Source organism: Trachypithecus francoisi, unplaced genomic scaffold (assembly GCF_009764315.1).
Source record: "Trachypithecus francoisi isolate TF-2019V2 unplaced genomic scaffold, Tfra_2.0 Contig01579, whole genome shotgun sequence".
Lineage (NCBI taxonomy): Eukaryota > Metazoa > Chordata > Mammalia > Primates > Cercopithecidae > Trachypithecus > Trachypithecus francoisi.
In genome coordinates this window covers 12,392,670-12,417,717 of record NW_022681442.1, presented here as the reverse complement: position 1 = coordinate 12,417,717, position 25,048 = coordinate 12,392,670, and the positions used below count along the sequence as shown (strand labels likewise).

The 25,048-nt window shown below is 43.5% G+C and overlaps 1 protein-coding gene across 2 annotated transcripts in view; it reads right to left on the bottom strand.

The window, feature by feature from the left end:
• Positions 1 to 530: 530 nt before the first annotated feature.
• The window catches only part of EIF3A (eukaryotic translation initiation factor 3 subunit A), a 52,465-nt gene continuing 27,947 nt past the window's right edge, over positions 531 to 25,048 (bottom strand). The window contains exons 15-23 of one of the 2 annotated variants that reach the window (XM_033181505.1): positions 20,039 to 20,161; positions 19,361 to 19,514; positions 18,337 to 18,521; positions 11,604 to 11,692; positions 8,362 to 8,823; positions 8,075 to 8,331; positions 3,989 to 4,190; positions 2,569 to 2,759; positions 531 to 1,752 (exon numbers count right to left, since the gene is read on the bottom strand). In XM_033181505.1, coding sequence (XP_033037396.1) covers positions 1,529 to 1,752; positions 2,569 to 2,759; positions 3,989 to 4,190; positions 8,075 to 8,331; positions 8,362 to 8,823; positions 11,604 to 11,692; positions 18,337 to 18,521; positions 19,361 to 19,514; positions 20,039 to 20,161 — 1,887 coding nt within the window. In that variant the 3' untranslated portion in view covers positions 531 to 1,528. Of the gene's footprint in view, positions 1,753 to 2,568; positions 2,760 to 3,988; positions 4,191 to 8,074; positions 8,824 to 11,603; positions 11,693 to 18,336; positions 18,522 to 19,360; positions 19,515 to 20,038; positions 20,162 to 25,048 lie in introns of both variants that reach the window. The other variant, XM_033181496.1, reaches the window with a different exon arrangement.

Below are 25,048 nucleotides of genomic sequence, written 5' to 3'. Positions count from 1 at the left end.
ACCTTTAAAGACTTCTACGTATTTGAAATACCAGATACTAAGAAAGGTGTTTAAAATGATTTCTATCATTGATAACATCAAACAAAAAAGGCTGCATCTGGTTAAGTTAAAAAGCATCAATACTCCCTCTTCTGGCCCTACAGCTGTACCAATAGGAATTCTCACCACTACTCAACAGAAATAATAAGTGCCTACAGCCATGATGAATTTGTAACATTTTCGCAAATTAACTATGATTTTTCTAATTTCAGGTGAAAACCCAAGGTGGTACTTCAAACACGCACATGCACACACAAACTCAGAGGACAGCTTTACAAGGGAACTAAGGAATTTCTGCATTAACAAAGGAAGACATTTTAGGGGAGACATCCTAGCCACATATGCTTTCTTTGTTATATTTAGGTTCATATTCATTGATACTAAACACAGACATTTAATGGCACTGATAAAAATTCAAGTAAAAACACTCAACTGAAGATGCAAACTTAACATTATAAACAAAATACTATAACCACAAATCAACACTAAAACAAATTCTGTAAGTATTTTATTTATCACTGAAGAAAAAACACAGCAGCAAGTTCTGTGTTGGCTTCAATGAGACCAAATAGTTAATCTTTAACATAGCTACTACACTCCAAAATTGAAGTCAACACAGTCATTACTACAAATTACTTGTTGAAATAATCTATCTTGAAGAGAAAGAAAATTAGGAAAGAATTTAAACGATTCCTCCAAACCATACATTTATAAATATTGTCATATTTAAAATGCTTGAAAGGCATGAATTCTCCATTAATGGAAAAGCAGTTTACTATTGGCAACAGAAAAAAACTCAGCGATAGTTTACCAAATGCTTTAAAATTTAAAAGCTATACTGTTTGGATTCACACTTGCGCAGTATACTTCTTGTCATTACAACTGCAAATTGCTTTGTACTCACCTTCTCTCAAGTAAAATCTAAAGAAAACCCCACCGTATCCAATGTTTGTAATGTTTACTTCAAGTGAATCTAAAAACTTTCTAAATTTAGTTTATGGTAAATACCTCAAAATACCTAAAATAGGTACATATCAACCACTTAAAGGTGTGAAAATTGTTTCAGATTCACTGCTTTAAAGGGTCTTCAAATATATTTTCTTTAACAGAACCTTACTTCATTCCAAATTAATATCAGATATTTCAAAATAAAAAAATATATCAGTTCTATACCAAGATAAAGGTGTTACTCAATACCTGAAAGTTCACATTTTAAATTTATTTTTTAGTTTTTATTTTTTGTCAACAAATGATTGATGAAATAATGCAACACCCTTAAATTCCAGAAAATGGCATGGTTTTTCCAACCTCCTGTGGATATGGTGCATGATCAATCTATTATATAGGATTAATACAAGTTCATGCTTTTTGTGTTATGGTGAAACAACATTAAAGAATCCAATTTAGATTGGTTGAAGCACAAGTATAATAATCCTTGAATGTGATCAAACCTATTTAAGACACCAGTTTAAATCCATTATCTTGAGACTTAACGTCGTACTGTGGTCCATCCATCTTCATCAGTCTCATTTTTAGTACGACGAAGAGACTCCCTATCTTTTTCAGCTCTCCATGAGGCCTTCTCTTTTTCACCTTCTCTTTCTCGGTCTCTTTCTCGGTCTCTTGAAAGAGCTGGGGGAGGAACTCGATGAGGAGGGTCCCGCTCTTCTGCCCGGTCATCTTTCCTGTCATCAGCACGTCTCCAAGAACTTACTAGAAAGTTTAATAAAAAAAAAAAAAAATTAAGTTAGTACTATATTCTATTGGCACAAATTAACAAGCAGAAGAAATGCCTCAAATTACTCAAAATTCCTGTACTAAAGACTAACAATACAGAAATCATAATTAAAGGTTGTACAATTTCTCACAATCTTTAACATACAGATGTACAGATAAAACTCAAAATTTGAAAACAGGCAGAAACCCCTGGCCTGGGAAGGACTGCAGCTGGTATAAACCCGTAAGACAAGGTAGCAAAAATCTGGCTGAATGAAAATTTTATAACTGAAAGGTTTTTTGGCTCTTGAAGAATTTTAACAGCAAATTAACCACATAAAATACAGGAGTTTTTAAAGTTATGGCTATGATAGAAAAATCCTCTCACAACAGGATGTCAAGACATATGGAAAATAAATTTTTAAAAACCAAGAGAAAAATTAGTATTTTAAAATGAAAAATACATATATTTTAAGAAAGAAGCTTCTGTTACAATTTCAGAGAAAATGTTTCTACTTTGTGCTTAATCTCTCAAGAAGTTGCTTTTAAATAACAATTTTTTCATTTTTATTAAGTAAACTTTATATATATTGCCTACTATCCAATTTAGTCTACTACTGTACTTTGAATTTAGACATCAGTGCACTTCACAACATGACCATTAACTGTATGAAAATCCTGAATTCTAAATGGAATAAACATCAGCTCTCTTATTGTTGGCATTCACATAAGTTTATGATGTAATTAAATAACCCAAATCCCCCCTAAGAAATGACGGTTCTCCAATACTTCAGTTGTATGTAACATCTATACCTTCTTCACGTTCTGATCTGAGCGGAGGTCCTCTTCGGTCCCTATCGTCTCTTAGATCTCGTCTTTCTCTTAGATCACGCCGGTCATCCCTCTCACGGCGACGGTCATCCCTATCTCTATCGTCCCGACGACTTGAGTCTCTCCAGCTTGAAGATTCCTCAGCTGGTCCTCTTCTCCAGCCACCTTCATCCCTGTAGCCATTTACAATGACAAGTCAGGTTCTTACTACTGTTAGACCAAATGGGATAATTATAAGTACATCCAATCCAAGCTGGGGCTTAGAGTTTACAAATGTAACAGAACAGTTTAAACTCATAACCTGACCTTACCTGATACCTGGGGCGTGGAGAACAAACGAGAACACTCAGATCTATGCCATCCCACTCAGTAGCCACTACCCATATGTGGTTACTTAAATTTAAAGTAAAATGGAGATATTTCCTTAGGAGCACCAACCATATATTCTAAGTGTTTGGCAGCCAAATGTGACTGCTGACTACCATACTACCATACCAACACAGACAGACATTTTCTTCCTTGCAGAAAATTGCATTGAACACTGCTGGTCTACATTTATCAGTGCAAGGACACTTTGGCAGAGGGAGCAAGCTAGAACTTCTATTACCAATAAAATTGAAGGGCTTTTGATAATTTAAGGGCAAAAAAACTGACTGCCCTAAACCACAGGGGGAAAAGCAATGGACTGACAAAGACAGCTGGACTGGTTTCACTGCCCAACAGTCATACAGCCTATAGACAGCCACGAAGTTTGGGCCTCCATTTTCTTACTTTAAGAGGGAATGTTTGATTAGATAATCTATTTAAAATATTTATTTATTTTTTTTTTTTTTTTTTTTTTTTTGAGATGGAGTTTCGCTCTTGTTGCCCAGGCTGGAGTGCAATGGCACAATCTTGGCTCACCACAACCAACGCCTCCCGGGTTCAAGCAATTCTCCTGCCTCTAAAGCCTGCATTATGATTCTAAGAGATAAGGGGGGTGCTGGGGAATGGCAAGGAACATCATTTCTGAAAAACAATTTGAAATACACAGGCCGGTGTCTAAAACAATCCCAACTGCAGCTCTACAAATTTTTTTTTTTTTTTTGAGATGGAGTTTCGCTCTTGTCGCCCAGGCTGGAGTACAATGGCATGATCTCTGCTCACTGCAACCTCTGCCTCCTGGGTTCAAATGATTCTCCAGCCTCATCCTCCTGAGTACCTGAGATGACAGGCGCACCACCACCAAATCCAGCTAATTTTTGTATTTTTAGTAGAGACAGGGTTTCACCATGTTGGCCAGGCTGCTCTCGAACTCCTAAAACTCAGGTGATCCGCCCACCTCGGCCTTCCAAAGTGCTGGGATTACAGGCATGAGCCACCGCGCCCGGCCTTTACAAATAATTTAATTAGAACATCACACCTAGGTCTTCTGAAGCGATCCTCTCGATCCACATCTCTCTCTCTGTCCCTTTCTCTCTCAGGTTCCTTGTCATTCTCCTCTCGATCTTGATTATCTCTATCCCTTTCTTTTTCTCTGTCCCATTCACGTTCTTCTGATGGCCTTGATTCTCGAGGTGGACCCCAGCTCTCCTCTCTGGCTTTTTCTTTCTCTCTCCATCCACCTATTTTTTTGAAAAAGCAAAACATTTTTAAAGTATTTTTAAAAGAAGAAACAGATTGGCAATCATGAAGAGACGTTGGCATTAATTCATCATCATTCTAAATGCTACTTTAAGACACTGATTAAAAAAACACTAAAGCTGTGTACATCACTGCACAGACATCATTAACAGTATTTTAAACTTACATAAGAAACTTAAAATGGGCCGGGCACGGTGGGGCTCACACCTGTAATTCCAGCACTTTGGGAGGCCAAGCCAGGTGGATCATTTAAGGTCAGGAATTCGAGACCAGCCTGGCCAACATGGTAATAACCCTGTCTCTACTACAAATACAATTAGCCAGGTGTGATGGTGTGCCTGTACTCCTAGCTACTTGAATTGGGAGGCTGAGGCACGAGAATCGCTTGAACCTGGGAGGCAGAGGTCGCAGTGAGCCAAGATAGTCCACTGCACTCCAGCCTGGACGACAGAGAGACTGAAAAAAACAACAGGAAAAAAAAAAAAAAAAAAAACCTTAAATGATCTGGCTTGAGTGCTCCATAAAACAAAAATATCACTAAAAATTTCATAATTTTTCCTATTGCACGCAGATTTCAGTATAGTATCTGTTGTGATGTTAAACAGATCACTCATTTAAGCAGAAAACTTCAAGTTTTCTCTGAGTCCCAATTTTAAGGTATTTATACCTTGCAATGTTTTCAAGGCCTTCATATTCAAAAAAGAATCTTTCCTTTTATATTCCTATCCTCTACCATTTACCACCCACCATTATCTAGTCATTAATCATGAATAAATCCTTTAACCCTGTACAGTGGCTCACACTTATCCATGGAATATATGAATCTAGGAACATTTCACATAGATTACATGGAGATATAAATTTGTTGGTGACCTCACTGTTTAAAATGGCTTCCAAGCGTAGTGCTAAAATGCTGTCTAGTGGCCAGGCGTAGTGGCTCATGCCTGTAATCTCAGGAATCTGGGAGGCCGAGGAGTGTGGATCCCTGGAGCCCAGGAGTTCAAGACCAGCCTGGGCAACATGGCAAAACCACACCTCTACAAAAAATACAAAAATTAGCTGGGCTTGGTGGTGTGCACCTATAGTCAGCTACTCAGGAAGCTGATGTGGTAGGATCTCTTGAGCCCAGGAGGCAGAGGTTGCGGTGATCTGAGATCACACCACTGCACTCCAGCCTGGGAGACAGAGTGAGACCCCGCCTCAAAAAAAGAAAAAACAAATGCTGTTTAGTGGCCCCAAGCACAAGGTGGCTAAGGAGAAAATACATGTATTAGATAAGCTTTGTTCATGAATGAGTTACAATGCTGTTGATCATGAATTCAATGGTAACGAATCAACAACATATCAGAAATAGGGGGTCTTTAAACACAAACGCATAAAAGACATTTTATGTATTGACTGGTTGACAAAAATATCATGACTACAAGTTCACAAGAACCTAACCTTGTATTTCCCTAGGAACAGGAGTTCAGTATTCATGGCAACTTTATAAAATATAATTAGCAAATCAGTAAGCATCTGCTACACTGTTACCCCATTTAACATGAGGCAAAGAAAAATTAAATGGCTTACACAAGGTAACAGCTAAACAGTGGAATGAAGTGAGACTAAAAGAGATTAAGGAGGCAACAGAAACAACTGGGGAAAGCAAGGAAGCGGCTCACTTAGATCTGCACTTAGAACAACTGCTCTAGTTATTTCCCCCACACCCCAAATTAAAACTGGGAGTAAGAGAGGAAGCAAAAACCAGCTGGGGGTGAGGAAAATGATGCTGAGCCAGGACCAAGTATAAGCAATGGGAATGGAGAAGAGGGTGGATTTCAGGAACATCAAAAAAGCAGAACTGGCCCGGCACGGTGGCTCAAGCCTGTAATCCCAGCACTTTGGGAGGCCGAGACGGGTGGATCACGAGGTCAGGAGATCGAGACCATCCTTGCTAACACCGTGAAACCCCATCTCTACTAAAAAATACAAAAAACTAGCCGGGCAAGGTGGCGGCGCCTGTAGTCCCAGCTACTCGGGAGGCTGAGGCAGGAGAATGGCGTAAACCCGGGAAGCGGAGCTTGCAGTGAGCTGAGATCCGGCCACTGCACTCCAGCCTGGGCGATAGAGCGAGACTCCGTCTCAAAAAAAAAAAGGCAGAACTGAACTAAATAAACATTTAACATAAAGGATGAAACAGAGACAAAACAACTCCCAGATTCGTAGCTCAGACAGTTAGCTGGACAGTGATGCCCCTGAAGAGAATCAGAGGGATGGGTGTTCATGAATGAGTTACAATTCATGAATTCATGGTCAACAGCATTGTAACTCATTCATGAACAAAGCTTATCTAATACATGTTATCTTCTCCTTAGCCACCATGTGCTTGGGGCCACTAAACAGCATTTGTTTTTCTGTTTTTGAGGCGGGGTCTCACTCTGTCTCCCAGGATGGAGTGCAGTGGCGTGATCTCAGATCACTGCAACCTCTGTATGTGATGGTGATGAGTCCAGTTTTGGATAGGCTGTGTTTGACATTCAGTAAGACTACCAAGTGGAAATGTGCTATATGCAGTAAGCAGCTGTCACCTGTGTGCAGTACACAGAAATTACCTAGAGAAAACTGGCCAAGGCAGTGGCTCACGCTGTAATCCCAGCACTTTGGGAGGCCAAGATGGGTGGATCACTCGAGGTCAGGAGTTCGAGAGCAACCTGGCTACCATGGTGAAACCCCGTCTCTACTAAAAATACAAAAAATTAGCCAGGTGTGGTGACAGGTGCCTGTAATCCCACCTATTTGGGAGGCTGAGGCAGGAGAATAGCATGAACCTGGGAAGTGGACCTTGCAGTGAGCCAAGATCACGCCACTGCACTCCAGCCCGGGTGGACAGAGTGAGACTCCATCTCAAAAAAAAAAAAAAAAAAAAAATTAGCCATGCATGGTGGCATATGTCTGTAGTCCCAGCTACTTGGGAAGCTGAGGCAGGAGAATTGCTTGAACCCAGGAGGCAGAGGTTGCAGTGAGCCGAGATTGCACAACTGCAGTCCAGCCTGGAAGACATCTCAAAAAAAAAAAAAAAAAAGAAAATGGTAATAGACGTATGTCACAGACATGTATACAACTGCTCACAAATAATAAAGTGTTAAACAATAAGCAGGCCCAGGACTAAGAAAGAAAACGAGGCTGGGCGCAGTTCCTCACACCTGTAATCCTAGCACTTCACTTTGCGAGGGAGAGGCAGAAGGATAATTGAGCCTAGGAGTTTGAGACCAGCCTGGGCAACATGGCAAAACCTGTCTCTCCAAAAAAATAAAATATTAGCAGGGTGTGGTGGCATGCGCCTGTAGTCCTAGCTACTCAGAAGGCTGAGGTGGGAGGCTCCCTAGAATCAGGGAGGTCATGGTTGCAATGAGCCATGATTGCGCCACTGCACACCAACCTGTGCAACAGAGCAAGACCCTGTCTCAAAAAACAGTAGAGTAAAACGACTTCCTCCGTGCATAATCTCTCTTTTGGCAGAAATAAATATATAAAGTACATTTTGGTTTCAATTATTTATTTTTAAAAGAAGGCTAGTTCCCAGTAAAACCTGAAAAGCACACCAATACTGAAGGGATGAGTACAGGAAGAGCCTTCAAAGCAGCAGTCAACGAAGCAGAAGGAAAATAAAGAGCACATCACAAAAGAAAGAGAGGTTGGGTTATTTATGCTTTGGATGGTAGTACTCTGAAGGCAAACTTTTGACAGGTAAGTCACTGCAAATGATACTGAAGATAAAAGACCAGTTTATCTGGAAAATAACAATATAGCCCTGACATTTATCCATCAGAACTTCACTTTTACAGGTGAACACTTAAGCATATTCTAGGAAACAGAATTTTACCTGGCTTGACTAATGGTCTCCAAGGACCAGGTCTTGAGTCATCACCCCGTCTGGGAAAGCGATCATCATCAGCACGTCTTGAAAGACGATCATCATCCATGTTTCTCCAAGGGCCCCTGTCATCCTCTGCACCACGCCTGGGAATTCTATCTTCATCGGCATTTCTCCAAGGTCCTCGATCATCATCCAACGCTCGCCTGGGACCCCGGTCGTCATCCAACCCTCGCCTGGGACCCCGGTCGTCATCCAACCCTCGCCTGGGACCCCGGTCGTCATCCAACCCTCGCCTGGGACCCCGGTCGTCATCAGCATTACGCCAGGATGATCGTTCATCATCAGCGCCTCCTCGCCTCAGCCCCCGGTCGTCATCCATCCCACGTCTTGGTCCTCTGTCCTCATCAGCTGTTCGCCAGCTTCCTCTGTCCTCATCCAGTCCTCGTCTAGGTGGTCTGTCATCTTCCGCATGACGCCAGCTTCCCCTGTCCTCATCAGCAATTCGTCTGGGAGGCCTGTCATCATCTGTGTTACGCCAAGAAGGCCGGTCATCGTCTGCCCCACGGCGAGAGAACCGATCTTCCTCAGGACCACGTCTAGGGCCTCTGTCATCATCCATGCCACGCCGGGGAACCCGATCATCATCTGGTCTAAGAGAGGACTCTCTATCTTCATCATCCCCCAGACGCCGGGGCCGCTCTTCATCTCTTCTATGAGACCTGTCCTCATCTCGCCCTTCTCCACGTCTCCACTCCCTACACAGCAACAAGAACAATTAAAAATACATAAAATAAAAAAGCACATGATCCTTTGGGGTTTTTTTTTTGACGTGCTTTTTTAAAACTTCAGTATGGGCTGGGTGCAGTGGCTCACGCCTTTAATCCCAAGACTTTGGGAGGCAGAGGCAGGCAGATCACCCGAGGTCAGGAGTTCAAGACCAGCCTGGCCAACATGGCAAAACCCCATCTCTACTTAATTGTAAGACAAGTGGCTTGATGCAGTCGCTCCCACCTGTAATCCCAGCACTTTGGAAGGCCAAGGCGGGAGGATTGCTTGAGCCCGGGAGCGTGAGACTAGCCTGGGCAATATGGCAAAACTCCATCCCTATAAAAAAATAAAAATTGACCAGGCGTGGTGGCTCACGCCTATAATCCCAGCACTTTGGGAGGCTGAGGCAGGCAGATTACTTGAGGTCAGGAGTTCAAGACCAGCCTAGCCAACATGGTGAAACCTCGAGTCTACTAAAAATGCAAAAATTAGCCAGGCGTGGTGGTGCATGTCTGTAATCCCAGCTACTTGGGAGGCACAAGAATTGCTTGAACCCAGGAGGCAGAGGCAGTGAGCCGAGATCCCACCACTGCAGTCCAGCCTGGGTGACAGAGCAAGATTCTGTCTCAAAAACAAAGAAACAAACAAACAAAATTAACCAGGCATGGTGGAGCACACCTGTGGTCCCAGCTACTCAGGAGGCTGAGGCAGGAGGATCGATCACCTAAGCCCAGGAGGTTGAGGCTGTAGTGAGCCAAGATCGCGCCACTGCACTCCAGAGTGAGACACCATCTCAAAACAACAACAACAACAACAAAAAGAAATGAGCCAAGTGCAGTGGCTCAAGCCTGTAATCCCAGCAATCTGGGAGGCTGAGACAGGCAGATCACTTGAGGTCGAGGTCAAAGCCAGCTTGGGCAACATGGCAAAACCCCATCTCTACTAAAAAATACAAAAAGTAGCCAGGTATGGTGGCACACACCTGTAATCCCAGCTATTCGAGGGGCTGAGGCACTTGAACGCAGGAGGTAGAGGATGCAGGGAGCTGAGATCGTGCCACTGCACCCCAGCCCGGGCAGCAGACCCAAAAAAACAAAAACCAAACCCACACACAATCAGACATGCACACAATTCTTCATGGCTCTCCTTTCCCTGCCTCTACAAAATGAACCAAATTTTAAAATCACCGATAAAATATTAACAAGAGGCGGGGCGCGGTGGCCCATGCCTGTAATCCCAGCACCCTGGGAGGCCAAGGCAGGCGGATCACAAGGTCAGGAGATCGAGACCATCCTGGCCAACATGATGAAACCCCGTCTCTACTAAAAATACAAAAAATTAACCGGGCGTGGTGGCAGGCACCTACAGTCCCAGCTATTCGGGAGGCTGAGGCGGGAGAATGGTGAACCCGGGAGGCACAGCTTGCAGTGAGCTGAGATCATGCCACTGCACTCCAGCCTGGGCGACAGAGCGAGACTCCGTCTCGAAAAAAGGGGAGGGGAGGGGAGGGGGGAGGGAGGGGAGGGGGAGGGAGGGGGAGGGGGAGGGAGGGGAGGGGGGAGAGGGGGAGGGAGGGGGAGGGGGAGGGGGAGGGAGGGGGAGGGGGAGGGAGGGAGGGGAGGGAGGAGGGAGGGGAGGGGAGGGGGAAGGGGAGGGGGAGGGAAGAAAAGAGATATTAACAGGAACTGAGGAACTAGAGCAGCATTATTTTCCTCAACTCTACTTACTTCTCTGGCGGGCCTCTTCTCCACTCAGAATCTGCTTCAGGTCCTTTTCTCCAGGTGCCTTCTGAATCTCTATCTCCCCAACGAGAGTCCTCCATTGACAAAGTGAAAAAGAGGCATTATATTGGTAACCATTTACTATTACAACTACTGGTATTACCATTCAAATATTTTTTGTACTTATAACAATATGAAGCCCTTAAATAAGCAAGTTTTAAATTTTTATTTATTTTTTAATCTGAGATCAGACTGATGCTACAGGGAAATTAGTAGTCTCATATTGTGGGTGACCTTAAAAACTGATATAACACCGCTGGAAAGCAACCTGGGAACACACACTTCTACAGATTTCCTTCAACTAGAAATCCCCTTTGAAGAACATGAAAAAAGCCCCGTACCCTGAAATGGACACCACAGTGCCTACTAAGCAAAGAAAGGTGGAGACATTTTATTTAATGTCTAAAGGGGGTGGTTAAATTAAAAGTACTTCTCTATTCAAAGTACTCTGATGGGCCAGGTGCAGTGGCTCACACCTGTAATCCCAGCACTTGGGAGGCCAAGACAGGTGGATCACAAAGTAAGGAGATCAAGATCAACCTGGCTAATAGGGTGCAACCTTATCTCTACTAAAAATACAAAAAATTAACCGGGCGTGGTGGCAGGCACCTACAGTCCCAGCTATTCGGGAGGCTGAGGCGGGAGAATGGTGAACCGGGAGGCACAGCTTGCAGTGAGCTGAGATCATGCCACTGCACTCCAGCCTGGGCGACAGAGCGAGACTCCGTCTCGAAAAAAGGGGAGGGGAGGGGGAGGGGAGGGGGGGGAGGGAGGGGGGGGAGGGGGGAGGGGGAGGGAGGGGAGGGGGGAGGGGAGGGGAGGGGGGGGGAGGGGGGAGGGGGGAGGGGAGGGGGGAGGGGGGGGGAGGGGAGGGAGGGGAGGGAGGAGGGAGGGGAGGGGGGAGGGGAGGGGGGAGGGGAGGAAGAAAAGAGATATAACAGGAACTGAGGAACTAGAGCAGCATTATTTTCCTCAACTCTACTTACTTCTCTGGCGGGCCTCTTCTCCACTCAGAATCTGCTTCAGGTCCTTTTCTCCAGGTGCCTTCTGAATCTCTATCTCCCCAACGAGAGTCCTCCATTGACAAAGTGAAAAAGAGGCATTATATTGGTAACCATTTACTATTACAATACTGGTATTACCATTCAAATATTTTTTGTACTTATAACAATATGAAGCCCTTAAATAAGCAAGTTTTAAATTTTATTTATTTTTTAATCTGAGATCAGACTGATGCTACAGGGAAATTAGTAGTCTCATATTGTGGGTGACCTTAAAAACTGATACAACACCGCTGGAAAGCAACCTGGGAACACACACTTCTACAGATTTCCTTCAACTAGAAATCCCCTTTGAAGAACATGAAAAAAGCCCCGTACCCTGAAATGGACACCACAGTGCCTACTAAGCAAAGAAAGGTGGAGACATTTTATTTAATGTCTAAAGGGGGTGGTTAAATTAAAAGTACTTCTCTATTCAAAGTACTCTGATGGGCCAGGTGCAGTGGCTCACACCTGTAATCCCAGCACTTTGGGAGGCCAAGACAGGTGGATCACAAAGTAAGGAGATCAAGATCAACCTGGCTAATAGGGTGCAACCTTATCTCTACTAAAAATACAAAAAATCAGCCGGGCATGGGCCAGGCGCAGTGGTTCACGCCTGTAATCCCAGCACTATGGGAGGCCAAGGCGGGCGGATCACAAGATCAGGAGATTGAGACCATCCTGGCTAACATGGTGAAACCCCGTCTCTACTAAAAAAAATATAAAAAATGAGCCGGGCATGGTGGCAGGCGCCTGTAGCCCCAGCTACTCGGGACGCTGACGCAGAAGAATGGCATGAACCCAAGAGGGGGAGCTTGCAGTGAGCCAAGATCACGCCACTGCATTCCAGCCTAGGCAACAGAGACTCCATCTCAAAAAAAAAAAAAAAAAAAAAAAACGAACAAAAAAAAACAAAGTACCTTGATGACATTAAGAATTGTGAAAAGTAAATCTGGTACAGCCTTTGCAGGGTAGGATGCATACACAATTTTAATTATAAATATCCTCTGACACATTGTGGCTGGTCGTACAAATGTAACCTAAAGTCATTATCAGACAAGTGAGAACTCTGGAAGATATTTTAAGAGATCTGATGATAGGGTGGGAAGACTAAAATAAATATTTAAAAGCTGGCCAGGCGCGGTAGCTCATGCCTATAATCCCAGCACTTTAGGAGGCTGGGGTGCGTGGATCATTTGAGGCCAGGAGTTCGAGACCAGCCTGGCCAACATGGTGAAACCCTATCTCTACTAGAAATATAAAATAATTAACTGGGCATGGTGGCAGGCGCCTGTAATCCCAGCTACTTGAGAAGCGAGGCAGGAAAATCGCTTGAACCTGGGAGGCAAAACTTGCAGTTACCCAACATCGCACCGACTGCACTCCAGCCTGCACTAGAGCGTGAAGCTCTGTCTCAAAACAAAACAAAACAAAAAACCTACAAAGCTAAGAATAAGCTACAGCCTCAAACAATTTGTGAATAAAAGAACCTTTATTTGATTTTTTTTTTTTTTTGAGATGGAATCTCACTCCGTTGCCCAGGTTGGAGTGCAGTGGCATGATCTCAGCTAACTGCAGCCTCTGCCTTCCACGTTCCAGCGATTCTTGAGCCGTAGCCTGCCAGGGAGCTAGGACTACAAGCGCCTGCCACCATGCCCAGCTAATTTTTGTGTTTTTAGTAGAGGTAGAATTTCAACATGTTGGCCATGCTGGTCTCAAACTCCTGACCTCAACTCATCCACCTGCCTGGGCTTCCCAAAGTGCTGGGATTATAGGCGTGAGCCACCACGTCTGCCCCTCTATTTGAATTTTTGAAAAAATGTCTTGGCAATGAAAGTCTAAAATAACAACTACAGATGAGAAGCAATTAAAGACAAGAATGGCCAGAAAAAAAGTTAGTCCCAGGTCATCACAGCTAATGATTCTGGACTGTCTCTTAAGGTGGGGGTTGTTCTAAGAGACTTTCCCAAGTAAACACTTTGACAGAAAAACAGAAACATAACAGTCAAAGGAATTTATGGGCACCATAATCGAGGGAACAAACACAGCCAGAAGGCCAAGTTTCTCCCACCCCCGATGCCTGCCTTGCCAATGTATACTCAACAAAGAAAGCAAGGTTTTAGAGAATATAGTACAACTATTACAACTGCCAAAGACTTTTGAAGGATGGCTGTTATAGCCATTAAACAGGCAAAAAGAAGTAACTCTGCCTCCTGGGCTCAAGCCGTACTTCCACCTCAGTCTCCCAAGTAGCTGGGCATGCACCACTACGGCCAGCTCATTTTTGTATTTTTTGTGGAGACAGGGTCTCACTACGTTGCCAGACTGGTCTCGAACTCCCAGGCTCAAGTGATCCGCCCACCTGCCTCGGTCTCCCAAAGTGCTGAGATTATAGGCGTGAACCAATGTGCCCGCCCCAGCAGATCCAAGAGCAGAATGGTCCCAGCTGATGAGCAAACAAATTGAACCAGGATCTCAGAGAACCTGGTACAAACAAACAACAGATGAAGAGAATAAAAGAAACATTAAAGATATAAAGAGGACTTTGAAAGAGCAAGAACAGATAAAAAGGAGAACAGTTTCCTTAAATTAGGAGATTTTTGTCTGCTCTAAGGAAACTGAATCCTTAGACCAAAAGGGCAAAAGACCAAAAAGAAACAAAGATGACCAAACACAGTCTTAGTGACAGTTTTTTTTTTTTTTTTTTTTTGAGGCGGAGTCTTGCTCTGTCGCCCGGACTGGAGTGCAGTGGCCGGATCTCAGCTCACTGCAAGCTCCGCCTCCCGGGTTTACGCCATTCTCCTGCCTCAGCCTCCCGAGTAGCTGGGACTACAGGCGCTCGCCACCTCGCCTGGCTAGTTTTTGTATTTTTAGTAGAGACGGGGTTTCACCGTGTTAGCCAAGATGGTCTCGATCTCCTGACCTTGTGATCCGCCCGTCTCGGCCTCCCAAAGTGCTGGGATTACAGGCTTGAGCCACCGCACCCGGCCTTAGCGATAGTTTTAACTTCCTTTACTGCAAGTACGGAGAAAAACTATGTTTCCAAGGAATGAAACAGTATCTACAGAGTAAGACGAAGACTAGTATCAAAAATCCTCCCCTCTGTAACACTGTGTACTACAAAGAGAAGCAAAGATCTCTATTATTTCTGAAAAGATGATTTTGAACTGGCCAAATAATGAACTATCCATTGTTCAACCGTGAGAGAAAAAACTTGAGACATACGCAAAGACATTCTGAAAACAACTGATCAAGAATCAAAAAGTACTCACAAAGGGAAACATGATGCAGTGTAAACATACTTGAGACTAAATGTTTGCTAATATGGATATAAAATTTTAAGTGAACACTAAGAGGAAAGATAATGTGTAATGATCTAGAAACAAAAATACCCAGTTCACTGCAATAAAATATAAGTCAAGGTATGCTCATGATTTTGTTTTGTTCTGAAAGGCAAAAGAAAGTTGTATTTTATACTGTGGAAGTTTTTTTTTAAATGTAGGAAAAAATTAATGGTGGCCAGGCACAGTGGCTCACGCCTGTAATCGCAGCACTTTGGGAGGTTGAGGTGGGTGGATCACTTGAGGTCAGGAGTTTGAGACCAGCCTGGCCAACATGGTAAAATTCATCTCTACTAAAAATACAAAATTAGCCAGGCATGGTGGCACAGGCCTGTAATCCCAAGTACTCAGGAGGCTGAAGCAGGAGAATCACTTGAACCTGGAAGGCAGAGGATGCAATGAGCTGAGATCACGCCATTGCACTCCAGCCTGGGCAAAAAGGGCAAAACTCTGTCTCAAAAAAAAAAAAAAAAAAAAATTAGTGGAATAGAGAAAATAAAAGTGAACCTAGAGGCCAGGCATGGTGGCTCATGCCTGTAATCCCAGGACTCTGGGAGGATGAGGCGAGTGGATCACGAAGTCAGGAGTTCGAGACCAGCCAGGCCAACATAGTGAAAAACCCCCTCTCTACTAAAAATACAAACATTAGCCAGGCATGGTGGCACGCGCCTGTAATCCCAGCTACTCGGGAGGCTGAGGCAGGAGAATTGCTTGAAACCGGTAGGCGGAGGTTGCAGTGAGCTGAGATTGTGCCACCGCACTCCAACCTGGGCAACAGAGAGAGACTCTATCTCAAAAAACAAAACAAAACAAAACAAAAACCTAGAAAAGTTCTTCAAGTTTGGCTTAAAGAAAAAGGAAGTGGTGCCAGGGACATAGAAGCAAATAAAAAGCTCCAAAGCAAGTGTTAGGAATAAAACCAAATACACTAGTTACCATGTTACATGCAAGTAAATTAAACTATACTCTCCCCAAAAAAGGGAAGGGGGGGGGGGCCAGAGGGGACATAAAACAGAAAAAAGAGGCTGAAAATGTACAAAAGGGTGGACAAACACATGTGCAAATGCTAACTAAAAGGATAATCTCAGAAGCTTCCTCACATTCCTAAGGAGACATTCCCATAAACTAACAAGACGCAGCAGATTTAAACAACAGAACAGCTGATTTCATGTACACATAGAACTTTGTGCCCAACAGAAAAAAACATTCATAAAAACCTGACCATGGTCTTAGACCACAAAGGAAAATGTATTATTAAATTCCACAAACTTGTAAATCATACAGACCACATTTACTGAATACCAAGGAATTAAAACTACAAATTAGCAGTAAGAATAACCTAAACTGAAGACACATAAATAACTAGTATCAAGTTATACAGATAAGCATTTGATACAGGTGTGGCAAAAACAGAGGAGCAGAGAGAAAAGGCATGCAAGATATCCTTGAGCTTTTTGAGTGAAAGGTAAGCAAGCAATACTTTCAGGGGCAAACAGGGCACCTCCCAAGCAAAAGGAAAAGTGTGCAGACAGATGCCACAGACAAAGAATAAAGCAGAAAACTTGCTCTCCAATGGCTGGTGCACAGGTGACTAAGAAGAAAATAGTGTCAGACGAAACTGATGAAAACGGCAGCAACACGAAAGACTGCTAAGGCGTGTTTTAAAACCTTTAGCTCTCAGTAATGAGTATCAATCAATGAAAGGTCTGAAGCCCAACAGCAGGCACAGTGATCAAACATGCTGTATTATGAAAAATCAAGCAGATCACAACGTAGAGGAAGGTCTGAAGCTGGAGGAAGAAGATGATGAGGGAGACTAGTAAGTAGGCCAACAAGTATTGCAGGTAAGAAAAATCTGAATTAAGGCAGTAATGTAGGAAAAGAAAAAAGGAAGAGCAGGTTCAAAGCTGTGACAAAGCAGATACCAGTAACACCAATCAGGAGCGGGAATTCCAGACACAAGACAGAGAAGGGAACACAGGTCCGTTCCAAACCTTAGTGCAATTAAAAATCAGCATTTAGAGCTGAGTTTGAATCACCTAGGAATCCTGTTAAATTGCATACTTTGATTCAGAAGTTTTGGGGCTGGACCTGAAAGTCTACGTTTCTAACAAGTTCCCAGGTGCTGCTGACAGCTGCTGGCCAACAAACACGTCTTTACCTACCAAGGAGCTACAGAACTCATCATCCTCTAAATTCACGATGATGTCTTTTTTTTTCCCCGAGACAGAGTCTTGCTCTGTCACCCAGGCTCGAGTGCAGTGGTGTGATCTCGGCTCACCTCCACCTCCTGGGTTCAAGCAATTCTCCTGCCTCAGGGTCCTGAATAGCTGGGATTACACGAGCCACCACCGCACCCGGCTAATTTTTGTATTTTTAGTAGAAACAGGGTATTACCATGTTGGTCAGATTGGTCTAGAACTCCTGACCTCGCAATCCGCATGCCTCGGCCTGCCAAAGTGCTGGGATTACAGGCATGAGCCACCACGCCCAGCCAGACGATGATGTCTTTCAAGGAACTCAGCAACACTCCCTCTTCTGTAGCAAACTCAGCAGTGCCATGGACAAAACTTTCATGACACGCACACACAAAAGTATGCTTAACCCTATAAAATTCCATCTTTGCTAAGACAAGTATAATTCTTTCCCCCTTAGGTGCCTTCTGTTCTTTGGAAAGTGAAAACTACCACATTAAAAAGAGAGGTGAACATGGGCTGGGTGCGGTGGCTCACACCTGCAATCCCAGCACTTTGGGAAGCCAAGGCAAGCAGATCGTTTGAGGTCAGGAATTCAAGACCAACATGGTGAAACCATGTTTCTAATTTTAGTAGAAAATTTTGTGTTTTCTACTAAAAATACAAAAATTAGCCAGGCATGGTGTTGGGTGCCTATAATTCCAACTACTCGGAAGGCTGAAGCAGGAGAATGGCTTGAACCTGGGAGGCAGAGGTTGCAGGGAGGCGACATAGATATCACACCACTGCACTCCAGCCTGGGCAATGAAGTGAGACTGTCTCAAAAAAAAAAAAAAAAAAAAAGAGAGAGAGAGATGTGAAAATAACTGATTTAAATACATTTACATCAGTATCATGGAAGAGAACTGGGTGATAAAAATACACCACAATTACAAAAATCAGCCAGGCGTGGTGGCATGCGCCTGTAATCTCAGCTACATAGGAGGCTGAGACACAAGAATCACTTGAATCCGGAGGCTGAGATTGCACCACTGCACTCCAGTCTGGGCAACCTGGGTGACAGAGCAAGACTGTGCCTCAACCAAAAAAAAAAAAAAAATCACATTAAAACAAAAGAAAATCAATAAACTCTATACTCACCTTTCTAGAAAGTGAACTATCGCCAAGTCTTCTCTCTTCCTCTCTACGACGTTCTCGTTCTTCAATTTCCAACTCCCTTTGGCGTTTTTTCCTTTCCACTTCTTCTAACTTCTTCACCCGCTCCTGATACTCTCGGAGTTCTTCCTCACGTTTTGCTCGTTCAGCGCGCTCTCTCTCTTCCCGCTCTAGACCATTGATTACGTTACTAAGTGTGCCTCCCAGCCATATCTTCCCCCTAATGCTAGTTCTACTTGTCTGGTGTTAAACAGGTAGCATAATGTACAAGTAAAAGAATTTTAGGCCGGGCGCGGTGGCTCAAGCCTGTAATCCCAGCACTTTGGGAGGCCGAGATGGGTGGATCGCGAGGTCAGGAGATCGAGACCATCCTGGCTAACACGGCAAAACCCCGTCTCTACTAAAAAATAGAAAAAACTAGCCGGGCGAGGTGGCGGGCGCCTGTAGTCCCAGCTACTCGGGAGGCTGAGGCAGGAGAATGGCGTAAACCCGGGAGGCGGAGCTTGCAGTGAGCTGAGATCCGGCCACTGCACTCCAGCCTGGGCGACTGCGAGACTCCGTCTCAAAAAAAAAAAAAAAAAAAAAAAAGAATTTTAAAATAGTTTGTAATCAGCTACATGACAGAACACAGTCAATAAAACAAGTACTACACCCCTCAACTATAGTTTTGTAGTAAGATACTAGAATTCCTGAGCAATCTGGGATTCCAGATACAGCATCATTTAACAGCCATCATCTGGACTGTATTCCTCAATAAATGTTAATACACAGAATACGGTGATAAAAAACAAAAAGTATTAATTTTTAAAAGAACATCAAATGTGTGGGGAAATGTTGGTAGATGACGTAACAACTTCACAAACAGTAAACTGAGTTCTGAGATCCAGTTAATTACCATGCTAAAAGGCCAATTACCTTGATTCCTGTATTTTCTACATAAGATGACTAAAAACTAGATCTAACACCAACCTTGCATTAGCACCCCTCCAATCCTTTTCGACCTGTGTACCTTTTAGCATTTGTTCTTCTGCCCTTCTTTGCTCCTCCTCTTCTTTTTCTCTATAATATGTTATTCTGCGTTCTTCTTTACGTTGCCTTTTCCGTTCTTCCAATCGATTATGCCTTTCTTCTGCTAATCGCTCTTCAAACTGTTTAAGTTTTTCCTGCAATTGAGGTAACCCCCAACCCAAAAAGGACACATTTTGTCAAGAGCAACAAACTAGCAGAAAGCTATTAGGTTTACAAAAGACTCTCAAGTGTATTAGAATCATTGAAAGCAACCTCTCAGAACAAAAACTCTAAAATGACCATTAACTAGTCAGCAGGCCGAATTTTAAAAAATTTAAACTGTTGATATTATCTACATCCAGTGGGTTTCTTTATACAAAATAAATTCAATGATCAAATTAGAACCTAAGCCCGGGACATTTTGATCTAGTTTTTTCATTTCTAACAAAAACAGTAAACAAAACTTGTATTAAACTATGCATTCAACTTTCACCTTTAGAACAATTTCTTTAGGTGATTGTTTTGCTTACAAAATATTATCCAAAAAGTTCTACTATTATTTGAATGACCGTTATACATAGTAACTCAAGACAGAATATACCAATTTGTTAAGGGAGAACACTTAAGCCAATACTAGAAAGCTCACGAATCAACATTTCCCAAAAATCAGCAAGCTCACCTCATAAACAGACTGCCGTGCAGCTTTGAGTCGCATTACAAATAAATCTCTGTCTTCAAGCATTCGTGACATTCGATTCTTATGTTCAAGAGCCTTTTCACGTTCTAGCTGCATTGTAGTAATCTGCGAGTACAAAATACAGTGAAATTTCAAAGCATCACTTTTTTTTACTCATCAATCCCAAATTACTGACAAATACTCTTAAAAAATTAGAAGCTGCTTCATTGCCCCTTCTATCATGCCATAAAAACAAAAGCATTAACTACCATCCATGTCAACAGGTCCCCAGAAGACAACAAGGGGCAAGAGGTAGACAAAGTAATCCTGAGGCATTGAGGAGAGACACTTTTTAGCCCCACGACACCAGGAACTTTACAAAGGAAAAACTATGATATACGATACGGACACACCTTGGAGGCACTGCAGGTTTGGTTCTAGACCACCACAATAAAGAAAATATTGCAATAAAGCAAGTAACACAGATTTTTTGGTTATCCGATGCATATAAAAGTTTACAATCTATCAAAGTATACAACAGCATGTCTAAAACACCAATGTACAAACTTTAATTTTAAAATACTGTAAGTGGGATGCAGTAGTACGCTGGGGCAAGACAATCACTTGAGCCCAACAGTGCAAGATCAGCCTGGACAACATGATGAGACTCCTGTTCTCAAAGAAAACAAAAAATATTTTATTCCTAAAAAATGCTAGTGATCACCTGAGCCTTCAATGAGTCATCATCTTTCTGCTAGTGGAGAGTCTTGCCCCAATGTTGACGACTGTTGACTGATCAGAGTGGCGGGTACTAAAGGATGGGATGACTATGGTAATTTCTTAAAACAGGTAACAATGAGGTTTGCCACACCAATTGCAACCTCTTACAAAAGATTTATCTAGCATGTGGCACTGGTTGACAGTTTTTAACTTAAGAGAAGAATTTCGGGGCCAGGCGCAGTGGCTCAAGCCTGTAATCCCAGCATTTTGGGAGGCCGAGATGGGTGGATCAAGAGGTCAGGAGATCGAGACCATCCTGGCTAACACGGTGAAACCCCGTCTCTACTAAAAAATACAAAAAACTAGCCCGGCGAGGTGGCGGGCGCCTGTAGTCCCAGCTACTCGGGAGGCTGAGGCAGGAGAATGGCGTGAACCCGGGAGGCGGAGCTTGCAGTGAGCTGAGATCCAGCCACTGCACTCCAGCCTGGGCGACAGAGCGAGACTCCGTCTCAAAAAAAAAAAAGAAGAATTTCAGTTTGATCCAATCCTCTCAAACCCTGCTGCTGCTTTATCAACTACATTTATGGAATATTCTAAATCCTTTGTTGCCAGGTCAACAATGTTCGTAGCATTTTCACCAGGAGATTTCAAGAAATCACTTACTTTGCTCATCCATAAGAAGCAACTCCTCACCCAGTCAAGCTTTATCATGAGATTGCAGCAATTCAGTCACATCTTCAGGTTACAGTCTTTTTTTGTGGGTTTTTTTGGGGTTTTTTTTTTTTTTTTTTGAGACAGGGTCTGTCTCTGTCACCCAAGCACTGGAGTGCAATGGCACCACCTCAGTTCACTGCAACCTCCACATCCTCCCACCTCAGCCTCCCAAGTAGCTAGAACTGCAGGCACACTCCACCACGCCTGGCTAATTTTCCTATTTTTTTGTAGAGACAAGTTTTCACCATGTCGCCCAGGCTGGTCTCCAACTCCTGGACTCATGCAATCTGCCCACCTCAGTCTCCCAAAGAGCTGGGATTAGAGGTGTGAGCCACCCCACCCGGCGTATACGTCTAACTCTACTTCTCTTGCTGTTTTCACCACATCTGCAATTATTTTCTCCACTCTACTCATGTACCCCTCCAAGTCATCCATGAGGCTCGGAATCAACTTCTTCCAAACTCTTGCTAATGTTGATATTTTGACCTCCTCCCACAAATCACAAATGGTCCTAATGGCATCTGGAATGAAGAATTCCTTCCAGCAGGTTTGCAATGTACTTTGCCCAGATCCATCAAAGGAAACACTATGGCAGCTACAGCCTTATGAAATGTATTTCTTAAATAATAAGACCTGAAAGACAAAAGTTATCCCTAGATCTATGGGCTGCAGAATGCATACTGTGTTAACAGGCATGAATACAAACATTAATCTCTTTTATACATCCCCATCAGAGCTGTCATATGATCAGATGCATTGTCAATGAGCAGCAATATTCTGAAAATTCTTTCTTTTTTTGAGCAGCAGGTCTCAACAGGGGGCTTAAAATATTCAGCAAACCATGCTATTAACAGATATGCTGTCATTCAGGCTTTGTTCTTTCATGCACAGACCACAGAAAAGGTAGATGCAGCATAATTCTTAAAGACCCTAGGATTTTCGGAATGATGAGAATTGGCTTCAACTTCCAGTTAGCAGCTGCATTAACCCCTAAACAGTGAGCATACCCTTCAATGCTCTGAAGCTCGGCACTGACTTCTCTCTACATATGAAAGACCTAGTTGGCCATCTTCTTCCAACAGAAGGTTGTTTCATCTACACTGAAAATCTATTGGCTGGGCACCATGGCTGACCCCTGTAATCCCAACACTTTGGGAGGCTGAGGCAGGCGAACTGCTTGACTTCCAGAGTTTGAGACCAGCCTGGGAAGCCTGGCGAAACCCCGTCTCCACTAAAAATACAAAAAAAAAAAAGCTGGCATGGTGGTTCATGCCAGTGGTCCCAGCTGCTCAGGAGGCTGAAGTGGGTACTTGAGTCCAGGGGGTAGACGTAGGGAGCTGAGATCGCGCTACTGCACTCCAGCCTGGGTGATACAGCGAGACCCCGTCTCTCAAAACAGCAAGAAAATCTCTTGTTTAGTGTAGCCACCTTCATCAACTATCTCAGCAAAATCTTCTGAATAACTTGCTGTAGCTCCTCCATCAGCACTTGCTGCTTCACATTGTACTTTCATGTTATAAAAACGGTTTTCCTTAAACCTTATGAACCAACTTTTGCTAGCTTCATACTTTCCTTCTGCAGCTTCCCTTATTTATTTACATATATAGATATACATTTATACATTTATGGATAGAGTCTCCCTCGGTTGCCCAGGCTGGAGTGCAGTGGCACAATCTCAGCTCACTGAAACCTCTGCCTCCCAGGTTCATGCAATTCTCCTGCCTCAGCCTCCTGAGTGTCTGGGATTACACGTGTCTGCCACCACGCACGGCTAATGTTTGTATTTTTAGTCGAGATGGGATCTTGCCATGTTGGCCAGGCTGGTCTCAAACTCCTAACCTCAAGTGATCCGCCCACCTCGACCTCCCAAAGTCCTGAGATTACACACATGAGCCACCAGGCCCAGCCTTTTGCAGCTTTCTAACCTCTGTCAGCCTTTGTAGTATTAACTGTTGAGCGTTAGAGCCTTGCTCTGGATCAGGCTTGGCTGAAGGGAATTGTTGTGGCTGGTTTGATCCAGACCAATGAAACTTTTTCCATGTCAGCAATAAGGCTGTTTCACTTTCTCACTGTTTATGTGTTCACTGGAGTAGCATTTTTAATTTCAAGAACTTTTCCTTTGCATTCACAACTTGATTAGTTCAAGAGGCCTAGCTTTCAACAGGCCTTCCTCACTAAGCTTAATCATTTATAGCATTTGATTTAAAGTGAGAGACAGGCGACTCTTCACTCGAACACTTAAAAGCCATTGTGGGATTGTTAATTAGCCTAATTTCAGTATTATGTCTCAGGAGCCAGGCATATAGTGGCTCACGCCTATAATCCCAGCACTTTGGGAGGCTGAGGCGGGCGGAACACTTGAAGTCAGGAGTTCAAGACCAGCCCAGCCAACATGGTGACCCCGTCTCCACTGAAAACACACTTGGGATGTTGAGGCTGGAGAATCACTTGATCCTGGTGGGGCAGAGGTTGCAGTGCGCCAAGACTGCACCACTGCACTCCAGCCTGGGCGACAGAATGAAACTCTGTCTCAAATAAATATATATATATATATATATAAATGTCTCAGGAAATAATAGGAAGGCTCAAGGACAGGGAGAGATAGTCAGGGAATGGCCAGTCAGTAGAACAGTCAGAAGAGACACAACACTTCCAGACTAAGATTAAGTTCACCGCCTTATATGAGAGTGGTGCGTGGCACCCCAAAATAATTACAACAGTAACATCAAAGATCACTGATCACTATAACAAATATAATAATGAAAAAGTATGAAATACTTTGAGAATTACCAAAATGTGACAGAGACATGAAATGAACACATACTGTTGGAAAAATGGTGTCAACAGACTTGCTCAATACAAGGTTACTACAAACTTTTAATTTGTAAAAGAAAAAATAAGAATAAAAATAATAATATGGGGGGGCTGGAGGAGGCATGGTGGCTCACACCCATAATGACAGCACTTTGGGAGGCCCAGCCAGGAGATTCGCTTGAGCCCAGGACTTTGAGACCTGTCTGGATAACACCACAGAAGCACAATAAAGTGAAGCACAATAAAACAAGATTTGCCTATATATAATAAAATAAAATTGGCCGGACGCGGTGGCTCACGCCTGTAATCCCAGCACTTTCAGAGGCCGAGACGGGTGGATCACAAGGTCAGGAGATCGAGACCATCCTGGCTAACACAGTGAAACCCCATCTCTACTAAAAATACAAAAAATTAGCCGGGCGTGGTGGCAGGTGCCTGTAGTCCCAGCTACTCGGGAGGCTGAGGCAGGAGAATGGCGTGAACCCGGGAGGCGGAGCTTGCAGTGAGCTGAGATCCGGCCACTGCACTCCAGCCTGGGCACACAGAGCCAGACTCCATCTCAAAAAATTAAAATAAAATAAAATAATAAATATGACATGGTAATACCAAACACCATGGTTTAATTTTTAAAGGCATTTTAACCAGTGCAAGATGATATATGGCTATTCCCATTCTGCCCTATGTGAAAAAATGGAAGGCTCCAAATCAACCCAATTTGGTCTGCAGCACTTTTCTAATTAGTTTTTAATATTTACATGTTAAGAG